The 16,628-nt window shown below is 42.3% G+C and overlaps 2 protein-coding genes across 2 annotated transcripts in view; one reads left to right on the top strand and one right to left on the bottom strand.

Annotated features, from left to right (window-relative positions):
* Window positions 1–16,600, bottom strand: part of Smc1a (structural maintenance of chromosomes 1A) — a 43,964-nt gene extending 27,364 nt beyond the window's left edge. The window contains exons 1-9 of the mRNA XM_021627603.2: window positions 16,386–16,600; window positions 10,427–10,615; window positions 10,207–10,319; window positions 7,163–7,366; window positions 6,833–7,071; window positions 5,645–5,903; window positions 5,414–5,554; window positions 4,557–4,639; window positions 4,207–4,414 (exon numbers count right to left, since the gene is read on the bottom strand). Of these exons, the coding sequence (XP_021483278.1) occupies window positions 4,207–4,414; window positions 4,557–4,639; window positions 5,414–5,554; window positions 5,645–5,903; window positions 6,833–7,071; window positions 7,163–7,366; window positions 10,207–10,319; window positions 10,427–10,615; window positions 16,386–16,494 (1,545 nt within the window). The 5' untranslated portion in view covers window positions 16,495–16,600. The remainder of the gene's footprint in view (window positions 1–4,206; window positions 4,415–4,556; window positions 4,640–5,413; window positions 5,555–5,644; window positions 5,904–6,832; window positions 7,072–7,162; window positions 7,367–10,206; window positions 10,320–10,426; window positions 10,616–16,385) is intronic.
* Ribc1 (RIB43A domain with coiled-coils 1) overlaps window positions 1–16,628 on the top strand; it is a 30,910-nt gene that overhangs the window by 1,767 nt on the left and 12,515 nt on the right. The window contains exon 2 of the mRNA XM_060375254.1: window positions 2,585–2,697. Within this exon, the coding sequence (XP_060231237.1) occupies window positions 2,689–2,697 (9 nt within the window). The 5' untranslated portion in view covers window positions 2,585–2,688. The remainder of the gene's footprint in view (window positions 1–2,584; window positions 2,698–16,628) is intronic.

Below are 16,628 nucleotides of genomic sequence, written 5' to 3'. Positions count from 1 at the left end.
GTAACTTTCACATGAGAGCTAGTCATTAGAGGCCAAGGCAGGATTAGAACATTGGGCCTTCTAAAACCCATCCCACACTTAAAAGGGAAAGATGAGTAAAAGTTGAGTACATCAGCAATAGCCAATGATTTAATCCATTGTACCTATGAACCAAACCTTCCATAAAAACTCAGAAGACAAGGACTGTAGAAATGAGCCAGCTGTTAAAGAGTGCTTGTTGCCCTTGCAGAAGACCCTCTGAGTTCAGTTTCAAGTATTCATGTCAGATGGCTCACAACTACCTGTAACTCCTGCACCAAAGGATCTGATATCCTCTTCTGACCTCCTCAGGCACCCTCACTCACAAGTATATACCAGCAAACAGAAACAGACACACAGATACACAGACACCACCACCACCACCCCTACAACTTAAAAAAAAAAATCTAAAAAGACAACAAAAATAACTAAAAACCTTGAAAGTTCTGTGTTCATGCAGGGCATGGTCATCTGTGCCTTTATTCCCAGGACTCAGGAGGCAAAGGCAGGTGATCTTTGTGAGTTCAATATGTAGACAGATTGATCTACATATTGAGTTCCAGCCAGGGGTATATACTCTAGCGACCTTGTCTGGAAGGAAAGAGAAGGAAGGGAGGAAGAAAAGAAAGGAAAGAAAGGGAAGAAGGAAGGAAGGAAGGAAGGAATGGAGAGAAGGAGGAAGGAAGGAGAGAAAGAAGGAAGGAGGCTGGAGAGATGGCTCAGAGGTTAAGAGCACTGGCTGGAACTAACCTGGATCTCCCTGTGTAGCCCAGGCTGACTTCAAAATCATGATCCTTCTGCCTCTGCCTGGCAAGTGCTGATATTAAAGGTATGCACAATGGCACCCAGCTGTAGACTGGTTACTTATTAACTGATAACTGAATGGGATTATAGTAATATAGCAGTATCTTCCAAAGGTCCTGAGTTCAATTCCCAGCAACAACATGGTGGCTCACAACCATCTATAATGAGATCTGGTGCCCTCTTCTGGCATGCATGTGTATATGTAGGCAGAACACTGTATATATAATAAATAAATATTTTAAAAAGGAAGAAAGAAAGAAAGAAAGAAAGAAAGAAAGAAAGAAAGAAAGAAAGAAAGAAAAAAGAAAGGAGTTCTGTGTTTAGGAGCTTCTAGATAACTCAAGAGGAGGCCCAGTAAGTTAGGGCACTTGCCATAAAATCTGATGAGTTTAATTCCTAGAACACACATTGTGGAAGAAGAGAACTGACTTCTGCAAATAAGTTTTCCTCTGATCTTTGCATAGACACACACACACACACACACACGGTAAATGTGTTTCCCTGGATTCCATGAGAAATTCTAGCAAACTGACCAATAGAGTAGATCACGGAACTTAATTTTCAATAGGATCAATAGGATGGTCAGAACCACAGCTCACAGACTAGATTTGTACTTGTAATCTGAAGTGAAGGGTCATCTTATGGGACTGAGTTGGTTGGTTGGCTTTGGTTTTTTGAACCAGGGTTTCCCTGTGTAACTTTGGCTGTCCTGGACTCACTCTGTAGATCTAGTTGGCCTCAAACTCAGAGATCCATCTGCCTTCCTTTGCCTTCTGAGTACTGGGATTATGTGCCACCACCGCCCAGCATAAGACTGAATTCTTAACCTATGGTATGTGACAGTCTAGACAGTGCCAGAATTGGATTATAGATAGACACATAGCTAATGTCTATTGGAGAACTTCTGGTGTGGGGGGAAACTCCTGCACACACATACGCACATCTGGTATCAGAACTGAAATGATGTATTTATTGGCTCTATGAGAGTAGGAAGAACACTTTGGCTTTATTTTATCTCACAAAGGAGACCCCATTACTATATAAGAAAAGCCTAATCTGGCCCTAAAGCCACTATGACAGCTTCAGGCAGTCAGATCTGAATCTATAATCATTTTCAAAATGACTTTTATCATTTCATAGACCATTATCCAGCAAGCACTGACAGATATCATAAATACATTATCTCAAATTCTTACAAGCACCCAATTAAGTAACTTTTACTAGATCACTTATTCCACCCACAAAAAAAAAAAAAATCAAGCAATCACTTCAGCTGTGTGGTGGTGGCAACACGCCTTAAACTCCAGCACTTGGGAAGCAGAGGCAGGTGGATGTCTGGTCATCCAGGTCTATTGAAAGCCTGGTCAATAGAGTTCCAGGACAGCCAGAGCTACACAAAGAAACCCTGACTCAACACAAACAGGCAAACAAAATAGAGTAATCACTTCCAGTGTACATATTGAGTGTAATTCTAAGTACTTCCCTAGCAGCAATGATATAGGATAATCAGTGTTTTTATAGAACCAAACTAAGTTGAACTCAGGAACAGGATAATATAGAAGGCTAACAATTCAGGGCATCCGGGAACTCAGAATTAGGTAAAGAGGTCAAAAGTTCTGATAAAGCCCAGGGGTCTCCTAACAGCCACTGGGGCTGTTAGCACATGCTAATAGAGCTCATATAGAAAACCACACAAAACTACTTCTTTGAAGAACAATGCCCAACCTATCTCTCCCTCTTCTTTGTTTCCCTCATTCCTCAGTGAGGAATCGATACAGCAAGACAAACCCATCAGGAAGATGCAACTGTAATGAAAACAACATATGACTGAGCTAAGGAGATGGTTCAGTGGATAAAGCACTTGCCATGTGGAAGGTAGGACCTATGTGTGAATCCGTAGCACCCACATAATACAGGACACAGTAGCACCCATTGTCTATAATCCTAATGGTTCCTATGGGGAGATGGAAAGTGGAAGCAAGAAAATCCCAGGAAGTTTGTAGGTCAGCTAACCTGGCATGCATAGCAGAAAAAAAAACCAAAAAAACAAAAAAAACAAAAAAACAAAAAACAAGATGAGAGTCCAGAGAGATTTCTCAGTGGTTAAGGACACTGCCATTACCCTGTGGCTCACAAACACCTGTAACTCTGGTTTCAGGGGATCTGATGACTCCCAAACTCTGTAGGCACCAGGCATGCATGTGGTGCACATACACACATGAAGGAAAAAGACAAAAACCAACAGACTCAAATGAGCTAGATAACAAGGACTGTCACCTCAAGTTGTTCTCTGAGCTCTGTTCTTGCTATGACACATGTACTCACAAATATACATACACATTTTTTAATTATGTCTATCTGCAGGAGTATATGTGAATACGCTCTCAAAGGGCAGAGGCATCAGATCCTGTGGAGCTGTAGTTACAGGCAGTTGTGAGGCAAATGTTATGTTAGGTCCTCTGGAAGAACAGCTCTTAATCACTGAGCCATTTCTCTAGCTCCCAGTAAATAAAATTTTTAAACTGAAAACAAAATCAGCACAAATTGGGCATGAATAGCAGTTCTCTCACAAGCTTTGCTTCTTTTTTAAATTTATTTACATTTATTTGTGTTTTTTTCTATACACATATGTATGTGTGACTAGTGCCCACGTAGGTCAGAAGAAGTTGCCGGATCTCCTGGGACTGAAGTCACAGACAATTTTGAGTCAAGACATGGGTGCTGGGAACCAAACCCAGGTCCTAAAGAAGAGTAGAGAATGCTCTTATGTATGAGCCATCTCTCCAGCCCAGTTTAGGCAGGACAGTTTAGCTGAGTTTCCATTCTCCCAGAAATAAAAGTAGGACTAGCTATCCCATCTTCAGAGTGTATAGCAGTCTCCCCAAGTAGGCATTTCTTCCAAGAGGGAGGAGGAGGCTCATGAGACTCAAGAGGTAGATATTTTAGTTTCATGTCTGAGAAAGTGGAAACTTGGAAGTTTTTAGAAGGTGTTTCCCAGCTTTATAGAACTAAACACCTGCTGGAGGAGAAGTCTCTGACAGACAACTGCAGAAATAGGAGATTCTTAATTGCTGAGCTATCTGAAAGCTGTGCCAAGAGCTCCAATATTGTTGCTTTTGTGAGTTGTTATCTGCCATTGGGGTGGGCTCTTTGGTGATACAGCTTTTTTTTTTTAAGTTGTTCCTGCTCTTGTAAGTAAGCCCTCATCCAAACTCCTGCTAGTAATATCTGTAAAAACTCACTGGTTCACCATATTGGACTTTGGTGAGTAGGTATGTGTGCATCATGTCTCCCTGTAGAAAGTCTATCACACAACACAGGGTAGCTGAGAAGGTAGACAGTGAGTCTGAATATATGCTCAGAAATAGTACCCTCTAGCCTTACCACAGAACCAGGGTAGAGACGCTTGATGCTTTCCATTATTTCTGCCTTCCGCTGCTGGCGACTGCTCTCCTGACGGTCAATGCGAGCATCCCCCAATTGCTCCATCACCTGGTTCAGCTCCTTATTGATCTCATCAATACGACGCTTGGCCATCTCTACTTCTTCTGTTAATTCTCCCTCCAGCTTCTTCTGCTCCTCTAGGGACTGCCTGCAATGTAGGGAAACACAGGACTTAGCCTGGCTGGTGAGACAGTATTTGTGACTGAAGGACACTGGTAGACCTGCCTTAAGAGGTAGAAAATAAGTATTAAAAATGTGGAGGAGGAAAAGAGGACTGCAGAGCCACATACTTGCTAGTGGTAATATATTCCTCTAGCTTCTCAATCCGTTTCTGATTCTCTTCAATCTCCCGCAGTTTTTGCTTGATCTTGGCCTGAGTAAGAAATACCCTCCATTACTAGAGGCTGAGCCATTTAACCCAAGCCCATGTGGTCTTGACTTAAACCCCTATTGACCACATTCTTCCAAAAATTCCAACAGTCCAACACAGTCTGTCATGGTCTAATGCAGGAAGCCTACTAAAAAGCAGAAACACACACAAAGTCCAGGCTAGTATTGGATGACTGCTTCTATAAGATCTAGTAAGCACTTAACACAGGGTACACATTAATGTTAATGCCTAGAATGCTTTTAAACATTTAAAGTAAGTGTTTATCTGACTGCCTAGAACATTACAAGCTCCTGGGATAATGTAAGAACTTTCTATCATTACTAATATTAGAGTGGCAGTAAGTGAAGTATATTTGGTAATAGTATGAGCTTTAGAGGCAGACTGCCCAGGTTCATCCTAAGCCTGCAGTGAGTAATTATGGGATTACTATTATTATTAAGCAGATTACTTCACCACTGTGATACTGTTTACTTGTTTTCAAAGTGGGGATAATAGTTAACCATCCCCTAACGGCAATCATAAATAAACTTAAATAAGTGAATATGTGTAAAGCATACTGTTTAGCACACAGTAGCTGCCTGATAAGATATAAACTTCTGCTGTTATCAAGACTATTATTATTTCCTTATTTAGGGATTAACACCCCTGATCTTTTTGCTTTTTGTTGATACTGGAAATTGAATTCAGGGTAAATATGCTAAGCACACACTGCCAGTGAGCTACACACCCACGCCTCATTCTTTCATTTTTACCTACCTCTGTCTCTACTTTCTTCCGCTCTTCCAGATCTAGACGGTCCTGGTCAGCTTTCTGGTCTCGGTTAAATTTCTCCAGCTCCTGAGCCAAAGTGGCTGCTCTCTTGCTAGCTTCTTCTTTCAATCGGTGGTATTTCTTTACCTATGTTAAGAACATGAAAAGAGGAGAGATTATAGTGTCAGCCAACATTAACTCACCAATCTTTTCACCAGTAACTCTTTCAAGACTTACCTGATTCTCCTCCAGGGTCAAGTCTCTGCCCTGACTCTGACTCTCTTCCTCCATCCGTTCTTCAAACTCCTGTCGTGCCTTCTCCACTGACAACATCTCCTTCTCCAGCTCATCCATATCACCTTTACGTTTCTTATAATGTTTCTGGGCATTCTGCAGAGACTTCTTGGCTGCTTCAAGCTTCTTGATTTTATGGGATGTATTCTCTTTGGCTTTGATGTACTGAGGGCGCTTCTGATTCAACTCTGAGTCTTTTTCCCTTTTTGACGGAGGGAAAAGAGACAACCAGTTAGCCCTGTAGGAGTAGGGGGTCCCAGGCTTTTTACCCCAAAAGAGGGACCTATGTATTCTTAGCCAACCTGATGGAAACACCTTAAAGAACAAGAGCCTGATGTTATATAGATCCTCAAAAACAAACAAAACAACAACAAGAAGCACAGGAGTGGGAGGGTGTGTAGTTTAAGTACTTCTTGTAATCTACAGCATCAGCTTGGCATTCTTGTTACTCCAAAAGACAAAATTAACACCCGTTTCAACCCTTACAACTCTGTGGAGTTCTTCACGGCAATAGACTCTGCTACATCCTGATAAAGGTCAAAACACTGTCCCATAAGATCGAAGCAGACAGGATTCTCATTATTACTCTGTTTATTGAATTGCCTTCATCTGATTCAATCACTTCCAAATCTCTGCCCTTTAATCTTCAGAGATACAGAGTTTCTCTTCTAGGATGGCCCTCTCGGCCATCAGTAGCTGGAACTTTTTTCACTGCTTCCTCATACTTGCTAACTTGTCAACCCAGAACCTGCTTCTTTTTATTTTAATTATTTGTATCATTCACATATGCACACATGCTCGCACACATATTAGTTAGTATATGCAGAAACCAGAGGACAACTGTGGGAGTCAGATCTCTTCTTCCGCCATATGTATGGAACACAGTGATTTAACTTGGGTCACTAGGCTTGGCCTCAAGCACCTTTACCCAATGAGCTATATCAAGGCTGAACAACTTTACTTCTCCAAGCTTGAATATTCTACTGTACTAATTAAAAGTCAAGAAATATGCCTGGTCAAGGGGAAGATAAACAAATTAGTACAATAGTAGGCTCTTAAGCTCAGAGGATCCCAAGAGAATAGCATAGCTGCTTAGTTTCTCACAAGTTACAAGTCCAGCATGTCTCTTACTTGATCTCCTTCTCAATCTGCTGCTGTTCCCGCATCATTTTGCCCAGTTCTTTCTTCTTCTCCTTCAGCTCATCCTCTACCTTATCCATCCGCTTCTTGTCCTTCTCTATCTCCTTGTTCTTAGAGGCCAGTTCCTTGTTGAGCTTCTCAATCTCTACCTCATTGTGGTAGAGCTTAAAGAGCTGCAACTGTACCTGTGCTCGTACCACTTCATCTTTCAGGCGCTGGTAGCGGTCCGCCTATGCAAGCAGGAATGGGGAGAGAGGTGTATCAGTAAGGCACTGCCTTTATCTTGATCCCTCAGATCTAAGAGGCAGCCAGGCTACCAACCTCTTCTTTCTCTTGTTTGGCCTCCTTGCGCTCAGCGGCAATATTTTTCTTGCGATGGTAATTAAACTGTGTGTCCTCTTCAGCCTTCACCATTTCTTTCTTTCGTTTGTCATACTCCTGTGCAAGTTCCCCAGAGCGACTAATTTCTTCAAATAGAGCTGTCCTCTCCTTGGGGTTCTTCATGGCAATAGACTCCACTGCACCCTGATAAAGGTCAAAACACTGCCCCATTTAGACCTCTACTAGGCCACACCTGGCCCACTTCAAAGTTTACAGACCCTCCTCTCCTCAACTAGTGCTACATTTCAAGGCTTTTTGGAAGCTGGGGTACAGAAAATACTATGATTAAAAGTGTCTAACACTGCCAGGCACAGTGGCACATGCTTGTGATCACAGCACTCACGGAGGTAGAGGCAGGAGGATCTCTGTGAGTTCAAGGCCACGCTGATCTACAAAGTGAATCCAGGACAGCCAGAGCTATACACAGAAACCCTGTCTAGGAGAATAAAAAGATTCTACCACTAAGCTATAATCCTTCTCCTTGGTTTACTCTTCTTATTTTGAGACAGAGTCTCACTAAGTGGTGTAGGCTGGGCTTGAACTTCCTCTGTAGCCTAGGCAAACTTTGAACTTAAAATCTTTCTTTTTCTTTTTCTCTAAAGATGGGAGTATGGGCCTATGCCAGCAGGTCAGCCATATTGAGCTTTAATAGCACATTCTCTGCCTCTGAGCACAAAAATACAAACACAAAGGTAACAATGGTATATTATGTGCAATGATTAAAGTACCCCAGAAAATTCAAGCTTGAAAGGCAGGAAACTTAGGTGGGGAGTTCTATTTGAGAAGGCCTTACACAGGTGACACCTAAGCTGACTTTGGAATATATGGAAAAACTAGAGCAGAGCTAGCATATGAGAGACACTGGATTTAATCCCTAGTACCTAAAGAGAGAAAGGAAAAGACAGTGAAAATAACAACGACAGAAAAGATTATTTCATAATTCCACGTACAGGAAAATTAACAAGCAAAGGCCTACATGTCAAAGACAGCAAGTGAATCTGAGAACTACAAGTGGTTTAATTAGGCTAGAGTACAAAACTGAGGAGAAGACTACTGGCAGACAAGAGTACTAAGGTAGGAAAGAATCAAATGATAGTGTTTTCTAACCAAGAGGCTTGCAAGCTTGTTTTTTGATCCTAAGTCAACTGTTACAAATTTCAGCTGGCATCACAATAGCCTTGAGAGCTGGTATAACACAAACTGTGCCCAATCACAGAGGGTCTCTTCATCTCATACATCTGGAATGGAGCCAAAGAACGTGCATTTGTAACATATCCCCAACTGTGTTGATATTGCTGGTCTAGGAACTACAATTTAAGAACAACTATCCTAAGACAAGAAGGAATCACTGAACTGCTTTATGCAAAGACAGAGAAAAAAAATTACTTGTGTCCTTATTAGACTAGCCCAGCTGAGAGGAGAAACTGGAAGAGGCTTTAGGAAGCCCACTAAAAAATGTGTTACATTAGTCTAGGGAAGACACACAAACTTGGAGATAAAGCAGGTCTAGTTGGGACAAGCAAGGCCAACAAAGAGCAAACAGCCAATTACGATTCTAAAATGCCCAAAGGGGTTTGAATAGGTAGCTCAACATTTAAGAGCACTAGCAACTCTTCCTTCCAAAGGATCCAGGTTCAATTCCCAGCACCCACATGGTAGTCCATCTGTAACTCTACTCCCAGGGGATCCAACACCCTTTTCTGGCTTCCATGAACCATGACATGTACTAGTACACATACATATGTGCAAGCAAAATACTCATACCCATAAAATGATTTTTTAAATGCCCACAGTCTGGGCATGGTAGCACCTGCCTTTAATTCTTGGACTCAGAAGACAGAAACAAGCATATCTGGCCAGACAGGGTTACACATTGAGACCTTGTCCTTAAAAAAAAGTCCACAGAGGATAATCTACTACTATAATATTACTAAAGTAATATAGTTCCCAACTGCCTTCTAAATACATCTCCATATACCCAACAAGTAAGTGCAAGTTTCATATCTCATTAAAGAAAACAAAAATTCTTATTATTTTCTAACAAAGATAAATAGATCCACAACTGGTCAAAATGCAGAAAATAAGCGACCATAGGCTACCAGCCCCAAGTGCATCATCTATAACACAGCCTCCACACCTATGGTTCAGGGAACATCTCAGGAAAGGGGGCAGAAAGATTAACAGAACCTGAGGGCCAGGATGACTGCTGCATGATAGATTCTTCTAGACTGGACAAAGATGGTGTTCCTAAGAACTTTCAACAATATGGCTGCCAGCAGAAAACCTGTGTGTAACAGCTACACCAATGTACACACCAATATGGATAGAGGAAACTTTCAAAAGGACTCTGATGGTTGTTAAGAGAGGATGAGCCATTTGCCCCCACCCCTAACAAGACCTCAGCCCTAAACATGTACAAATAAGGGAAAATACTAATCCAGACTCAGTAGAGGTGTGTGTGGAAAGAAATGAAATAAATATAGAGGCTAGAGAAATGGCTCGATGGAAGTAGTACTTGCTGCTCTTGCAGAGGACTCTAACTTAGTTCCCAAAACCTACATAGCTCACAACCATGTATAACTCCAGTTCCACGGAGTCTGATGCTGCCTTCTGGTCTGTACGCATCAGGCACACATGGTGCATATAACATACACAGAAGCAGAACATACATATAAAATAAAATAAACATCTTTAAAAAACATAAGAAGTCATCAATTCCAGAGGAGGTGGTTAGGGAGTTGGAGGGGGAAGAGGGAATGTGGAAATGATGCAAATACTGTGTATAAAATCTTCAAATAATTTTTGAGATAAAAATAAAAGTATTTGCTGAGCAATAGTAGTAAATACCTCTTTAATCCTATCATTCAGGAAGTAGGGGTAGGCAGATCTTTCTGAGTTCAAGCCCAGCCTGGTCTACAGAGAGAGTTCCAGGACAGCCAGGACTATGCAGTGAGACCCTGTCTTAAAATATATATTTATCTCACCTGGAAGACGAGGAAGTTCCGAGCTTTGATGAGAATGCCCAACTTCTCTAACTCCTCACTGTATTCATGTAGCTGGACAACTTTGTTGTTGATCTTGTACTCAGAAGAGCCCCCTACAAGACAGTGAATGAGTCAACAAAGATCAGGTATTCCTCCTATCTTAGCAACTAGTCTATCCACTTCCTTGGACCCAAGGAATCTTTTGATGAGCCTTACCTACCTACAATGACACGGGCAAAGGTGCGGTCCTCAGCACCCTCTTCAGAATAGACCATGCTGACAAAGGCTCGGTTAGCAGCTGGCTTGCCCACAGGAGCTCCATGTATCAAATCCCGCAGGGTCTTTACCCGCAAGTTGCTGGTTTTTTCACCAAGCACAAAGCTGATGGCATCCATGAGATTTGACTTACCTGAGGGAGAAGGAGACAAAGCAGAAGGAAACATTAGGAAGAAGGGAAGGGAGAAAGAAACAAAGGACATACTGAGAGTAGAAATGTGTTCTAATCCCTCTCCCTTTTCCTCTGCTGTCAGAAAACTGAGTCAATGAATTGGGAAAATTAGTTCATTTGCAGTTATTACTCATAGTGCAAGACATTAAAACCCCACATTAAAAAAAAACCAATAACCAAACCAAACAAAACAAACAACAACAACAAAAAAAAACCCAACAACAACAGGTATTCAGCCAGGTACAGTGGTTCATGCCTGTAATCTCAGCACTCAGAAAGCAGAAGCAGGTGAATTTCAATGAGTTTGAGGCCAGCCTGGTCTAAAAAGTGAGTCTAGGACAGCCAAGGTTATACCGAGAAACTCTGTCTCAAAGAAACAAACAACAACAAAAACAAACAAAAAACAGGTATTCATACAATAGGGAAAAATAATCTACAAAGTCCAGGCTGGCTTCACATTCACAAGCTTCTAGGTTGAAGAAAAGCTAGATAAATGATGACTAGAGAAAATTAATAGTGGTAAGATACGATGATGATTTTATACAAATGCTGAAGAACTTAAATGTGAAATGTGATTAAGTCTTCAATTTATTTTCAAATAATTAAACACACACATACACAAGAGAGAGACAGAGAGATGGACACACATACACAGATAGAGAGAGCAAGACATTGTCCTGGCTATAGTAGAACTGTATGCAGAACCGGCTGGCCTCGAACTCAGAAATCCAATTGCTTCTGTTTTCCAAGTACTGGGATTAAAGGTGCTTGTTACTAAGCCCTGCTAGCACATATACGTTTGCCAATATTCATAATAGAAAACTTGGGGAGAAGCAAAAGAATAAAAAAAAGTATGAACAGGTTGGTGAGATAGCTTTGCAAATTAAGGCACTTGCCGCCGAGCCTGATAGTCTGAGCTTGATCCCCAGAAAGCAAAGTTGTCCTCTGACCTTTACATGTGCACCAAGCTTGCCACACCACCATGAGGACCAGAATTTGGACTCTTAGCACCCACTCAAAAAGCTAGGTGTGAAGCCTGCTACAGTGGCTCATGCCTGTGATCCCAGCACTCAGAGAGGCAGAGACAGGTGGATCTCTGTGAGTTCAAGGCCAACCTGGTCTACAGAGTGAGTTCAAGATAACCAAGGCTACACAGATAAACCCTGTCTCAATCCCCCCCCCAAAAAAAGCTAGGTGTGGTGGTGTATGTCCATAACCCACCATTGGGGAAGTGGAGAAGTGGAGACAAGAGGATAACTGGAACTTACTTACTGGCAAGCCAACATAGGCCAGTTAGTGGACAGTAAGAGATTCTGTCTCAAAATAAAAGCTGGAGTTGCCAGATGGTGGTGGCTCATGCCTTCAATCCCAGCACCTGAGAGGCAGAGGCAGAGGCAGAGGCAGGCAGAACTCTGAGCTTGAGGCCAGCCTGGTCTACAGAGTGGGTTCCAGGACAGCCAGGGCTACACAGAGAAACCCTGTCTGGAAAAAATAAACCCTATCTTCACCTAAACAAATAAGGTGGAGTTTTAAAAAAAGGGACCTAACATTAACCTGATACACACAGCGTCATTTTTAAAATAATTAAAAAGGATGGAAACTTGGTATATTTCTAAGTCTGCTCAGATATGCACCACAAAAATCACATACTTTGAAAATGTCTTTGTACTTTTTGAAATCACTTGGTCTAGTCTCTTGATCAAACAAGGGAGAAAAAAAAAGAGAGAAACTTACCAAAGCAAACGAACTTGCGTAGCAAAACCAGCACCAAGTTTTTAACTTTTGATACAGGGTTCTGTTATGTAGCCTTGGTCCTCACTATGCTGTCCAGTTTGGCCTGGAACTCAGAACAATCTTTCTGCCATGCTAAGATTATATAGGTATTTGATATCACAACTAGGAAGTACCAGGCTCTCAAACTTTCAAAATTTTTTTCTTTTTCTTTTTATTAATTACACTTTATTCACTTTGTATCCCCCCATAAGCCCCTTCCTCCTCCCCTCCCGATCCCACCCTCTTATCCCCTTCTTCTCACATACCCCTCCCCAAGTCCCCTAATAGTTCTCCTCTCCTTCTTTCTGATCTTAGTCTATCAGGTCTCATCAGGAGTGGCTGCATTGTCATCTTCTGTGGCCTAGTAAGGCTGCTCCACGCTCAGGGGGAGGTGATCAAAGAACAGGCCAATCAGATTATGTCAGAGATAGTCTCTCTTCCCATTACTATAGAACCCACTTGGACACTAAACTGCCATGGACTACATCGGTGCAAGGGTTCTAGGTTATCTCCATGCATGGTACTTGGTTGGAGCATGAGTCTCTGGGAAGACCCCTGTGTTCAAATTTTCTGGTTCTGTTGCTCTCCTTGTGGAATTCCTGTCTTCTCCAGCTCTTACTGTTTCCCACTTCTTACATAAGACTGCATGCACTCTGCCCAACAGTTGGCCATAAGTCTCAGCATCTGCTTTGATAGTCTGCAGGGCAGAGCCTTTCAGAGGCCCTCTGTGGCAGGTTTCTAGCTTGTTTCCTGTTTTCTTCTTCTGATGTCCATCCTCCTTGCCTTTCAGGTTGTGGATTGAGCATTTTAGTCAGGGTCCTCTCTCTTGATTAGTTTCTTTAGATGTACAGATTTTAGTAGGTTTATCCTATATTATATGTCTCAAACTTTCAAAATTTATGTTACCAAAATTATCATTAGAATACTATTTTTACCATATGCAGCTTCTTTCAAATATCCAATTTGTGTGTATGTGCATGTAAGTAGAGGCCAGAGGTTGAAGCTGGTTGTCTTTTTTGATAAATGTGCGCCTTTTTTTTTTTGAGACAGGATCTCTCACTGGCCTGAAAGCTAACCTAATTGGCTCTACTGGCCAGTCAACAAGCCCCAGGTATCCTCGTATCCTCTAGTCTCCGCCTTCCCAGTGCTGTGTTATGGGCATATACCACCACACCCAACTTTTTAAGTGGGTTCTAAGAATCTAAAATTAGGTCTTCATGCTCATGTCGCAAGTACTTTACAGACTGAGCCATTTCCAAAGCCTTATCTTTTGTCTGACAGCATCCTGGACTCTTTAATACTTGTTAAAATACCAACGCATAATCAGCTATCTTCTTAAGAATACTACAATACATGATTCACACAAGTTTGTGAGTCACATTCACACTAATTACCCAATTTAGCTTATCCAAAAGTCTTAGGAAATAGGTATTTCCTCTACTTTAAAGAGGAAGAAACCTAGTCATTCCTTAAGTTAAAGTTGTCACTGAGTCCTTTACTTCAACTGACAGGGTGACAAAACAGTCTCCCTGCATCATCAGGCTTCAAGAGCTTGCTGCTTGTCCTTCTTTCTGCTATTTGTTAAAAACCTTAAAAAAGAAATCTTGTGGGGATGGGGATGTAAGCCAGCTTAGTGTGTGCTTGCCTGGCATGCACAAGGCCTTCAGTTCAAACCCAAAAACTGAATTAAACCAGATGCAGAAGTGCACACTTATAATTCCAGCACCCTGGAGCCATCTCCAGGCAGGAAGATCAGAAGGTCATCCTTGAACTAAACAGTTTGAGACCAGTTTGGGATATGAGAGCCTATCTCAAAAACAAATGAACACCAAAAATCCAAGTCTACTTCGTACTCAATGAATGAGAGAACTATCATTATACAATCTAGATTCAGCTGCTTCTCCAGTTGAAATAGAACTAGCACATCACATGAACTGGAATTCAGTCTTTCAAGTACCAACTTCCAAACTTTGGTCTTTTCCCTTGATTTTCAAGGGTCACACCCCACAACTACAAGCCTCTTTTACTCACAATTCAATGTTGTAAACATTTTTTTAATGTGCAGTATGAACTGTACATCAATAAAGCATCACAAGGAATGGCTTCTTGAGAACACTCATACATTACTGACGAAGAAAAAAAAGTACCATTAATGTGTGACAGAAAAATAAAGTCTGTGTGCCAAAAAAGCAATCTACAAAGTGGGAATCAAGGGTCAATAAATGCTTCCTAGAGCCAAGCTCTGAAGGACTGCAGAGGTGGAACGAAGGTGTGGAAGAACACACAAGTAAATCCAGCACTTGGAGAAGGAAGCAAGAGGATTAAGAATTTGAAGCCAAGAGATATTGTCTCAAAAAAAAAAACAAACAAAAGGCCAGGCAGTGGTGGCGCAGGCCTTTGATCCCAGCTCTGTTGGCGTAGAGGCAGGTAGATTTCTCGGTTCAAAGCCAGCCTGGTCTACAGAGCAAGTTCCAAGACAGCCAAGGCTACATAGAAAAATTGTGTCTGGAAAAACACAAGGGAGGGGAACAATAGAGAGGGTAAGGACCCTGGCCTAGGGCCTTTTTTCAGACACCTGGATTACAATTTTAACAATGCTGAGGAAACTGAATTTGAACAAATGGTACAACGAGGCATTTTCTACAAGAGTCACAACACCCAAACCCTAAGAAAGTTAGTGGAAGTCAAAGCATTAACCCTCTAGGCCAGTGGTTGGAGAAGGAAGTAATTATGTCATACCACCCCCACCCGAATCTGAACACATTTTTTTTTGGGTGCTGTCATTTACTGGCTAGAAGTCAGGAATACAGCTAAACACTCTATAATGCACAGGGCCAAGCCCACAACGAAGTGTGTGGTTGAAATAACATTGCTGGGAAACACTGCTCTAAGCAGAGAACAAAACACAGGCAAGAGTACAATAAAGGTATTCGCTATGAGCTACTTCAAGGCAAGGGTGGCTGATCAGGCAGAAAAATGAGTAAACTAGAACACCTCTGAAGTGAAGGAACACAGCAAAGATTCCCAATGAACATGTCTAGAGATTGGTGAGAGGAGCTCACGAGCTACAAGGCTAATCAAGATGGGAAACCGCAGGCTTATAAAAAAGCCTTTCCTACTACCAAAATCAATCTAACCTACCAACCTAACCCCTTTCTACAGAACATTTATAATGGCCTAAATATCATCTTATTTTGTACTTTCTTTTCTTTCTTCACTATAGTAAATTTCCTGAGATCGTGGGTTTGGTTTATTTTCCGCATAAACTTAAACTGATAAAACCCGAAACACTCCACAAGTTTAGCAAGCGAACAAGGTCAGGCTTATTTATGGCTTCCTGGTAGGAAAGGGGCTAATCAAGGAAACAATCTCTTAGGCATGTAGGGAGCAGGGATGAAGCGAGCAGAAGGAATCCTACTAGACTGAGCCGGCGCCGGGTCTAAAATTTAAAAGTGCAGCAGCAGAAGAGAGGGAAAAGGAAACTGGAAGCGCGCCAATGCGGGGCGCGGGTGCAGTGAGGGCTGGCTAAAGCAGAAAGTAAACTACTTGCGGACTAGACGCCAAGGCAGAGATAACGTTCGCAAATTTTCCCAGAGGTGTCAAACAAGAATAGGAAGGTGGATAGGAAAAGAGCCAAGGGCCAAACAATTTGCAGAAAGTTCCAGGAACGCCTCTTTTGGCGGGAGGGGCCGTGGGCGGGGCAACGCACAGTTTGGCTCATACCATTCAGGCAAGAGAGGGGACTGCACAAAATTCCGCCAACTGACATTTGGGAATAGGCTCGAGTTAACTGCATGCCAGAAGGGAAAGCGAGTTCGAGTCCAATCCCCCCAAGAGGATCAAAGAACATTTTAGGGTTCACAACGTCTCAGGTTGCATGGGGATGTCGTACTACTCTGGCGACAGACAGGGGGACCGGACAGGGGTGCAGGCAGGGCCGCAGCCTTTTTTATCTCACCAGAGCCATTGGGTCCAATGATGGCGGTGAACCTCTGAAATGGTCCGATAATCTGCCGACCCTTGTACGATTTAAAGTTCTCGATCTCAATCAGTTTCAGGAAACCCATGGCAGCGGCGCTAGCGTAGGAGAGGCCGTGCCTCACTCCTGGGAACCGAGGTTAGCCCGCGCGGGAAATACCGCGGTGCAAGACGGGTGTACGGTAAACTTCGCGATAATAAGTCCAAGCCAATCATTAGTTCC

This window comes from Meriones unguiculatus, chromosome X (assembly GCF_030254825.1).
Source record: "Meriones unguiculatus strain TT.TT164.6M chromosome X, Bangor_MerUng_6.1, whole genome shotgun sequence".
In the NCBI taxonomy this organism is placed as follows: Eukaryota; Metazoa; Chordata; class Mammalia; order Rodentia; family Muridae; genus Meriones; species Meriones unguiculatus.
This window is presented reverse-complemented; position numbering and strand designations above follow the sequence as displayed.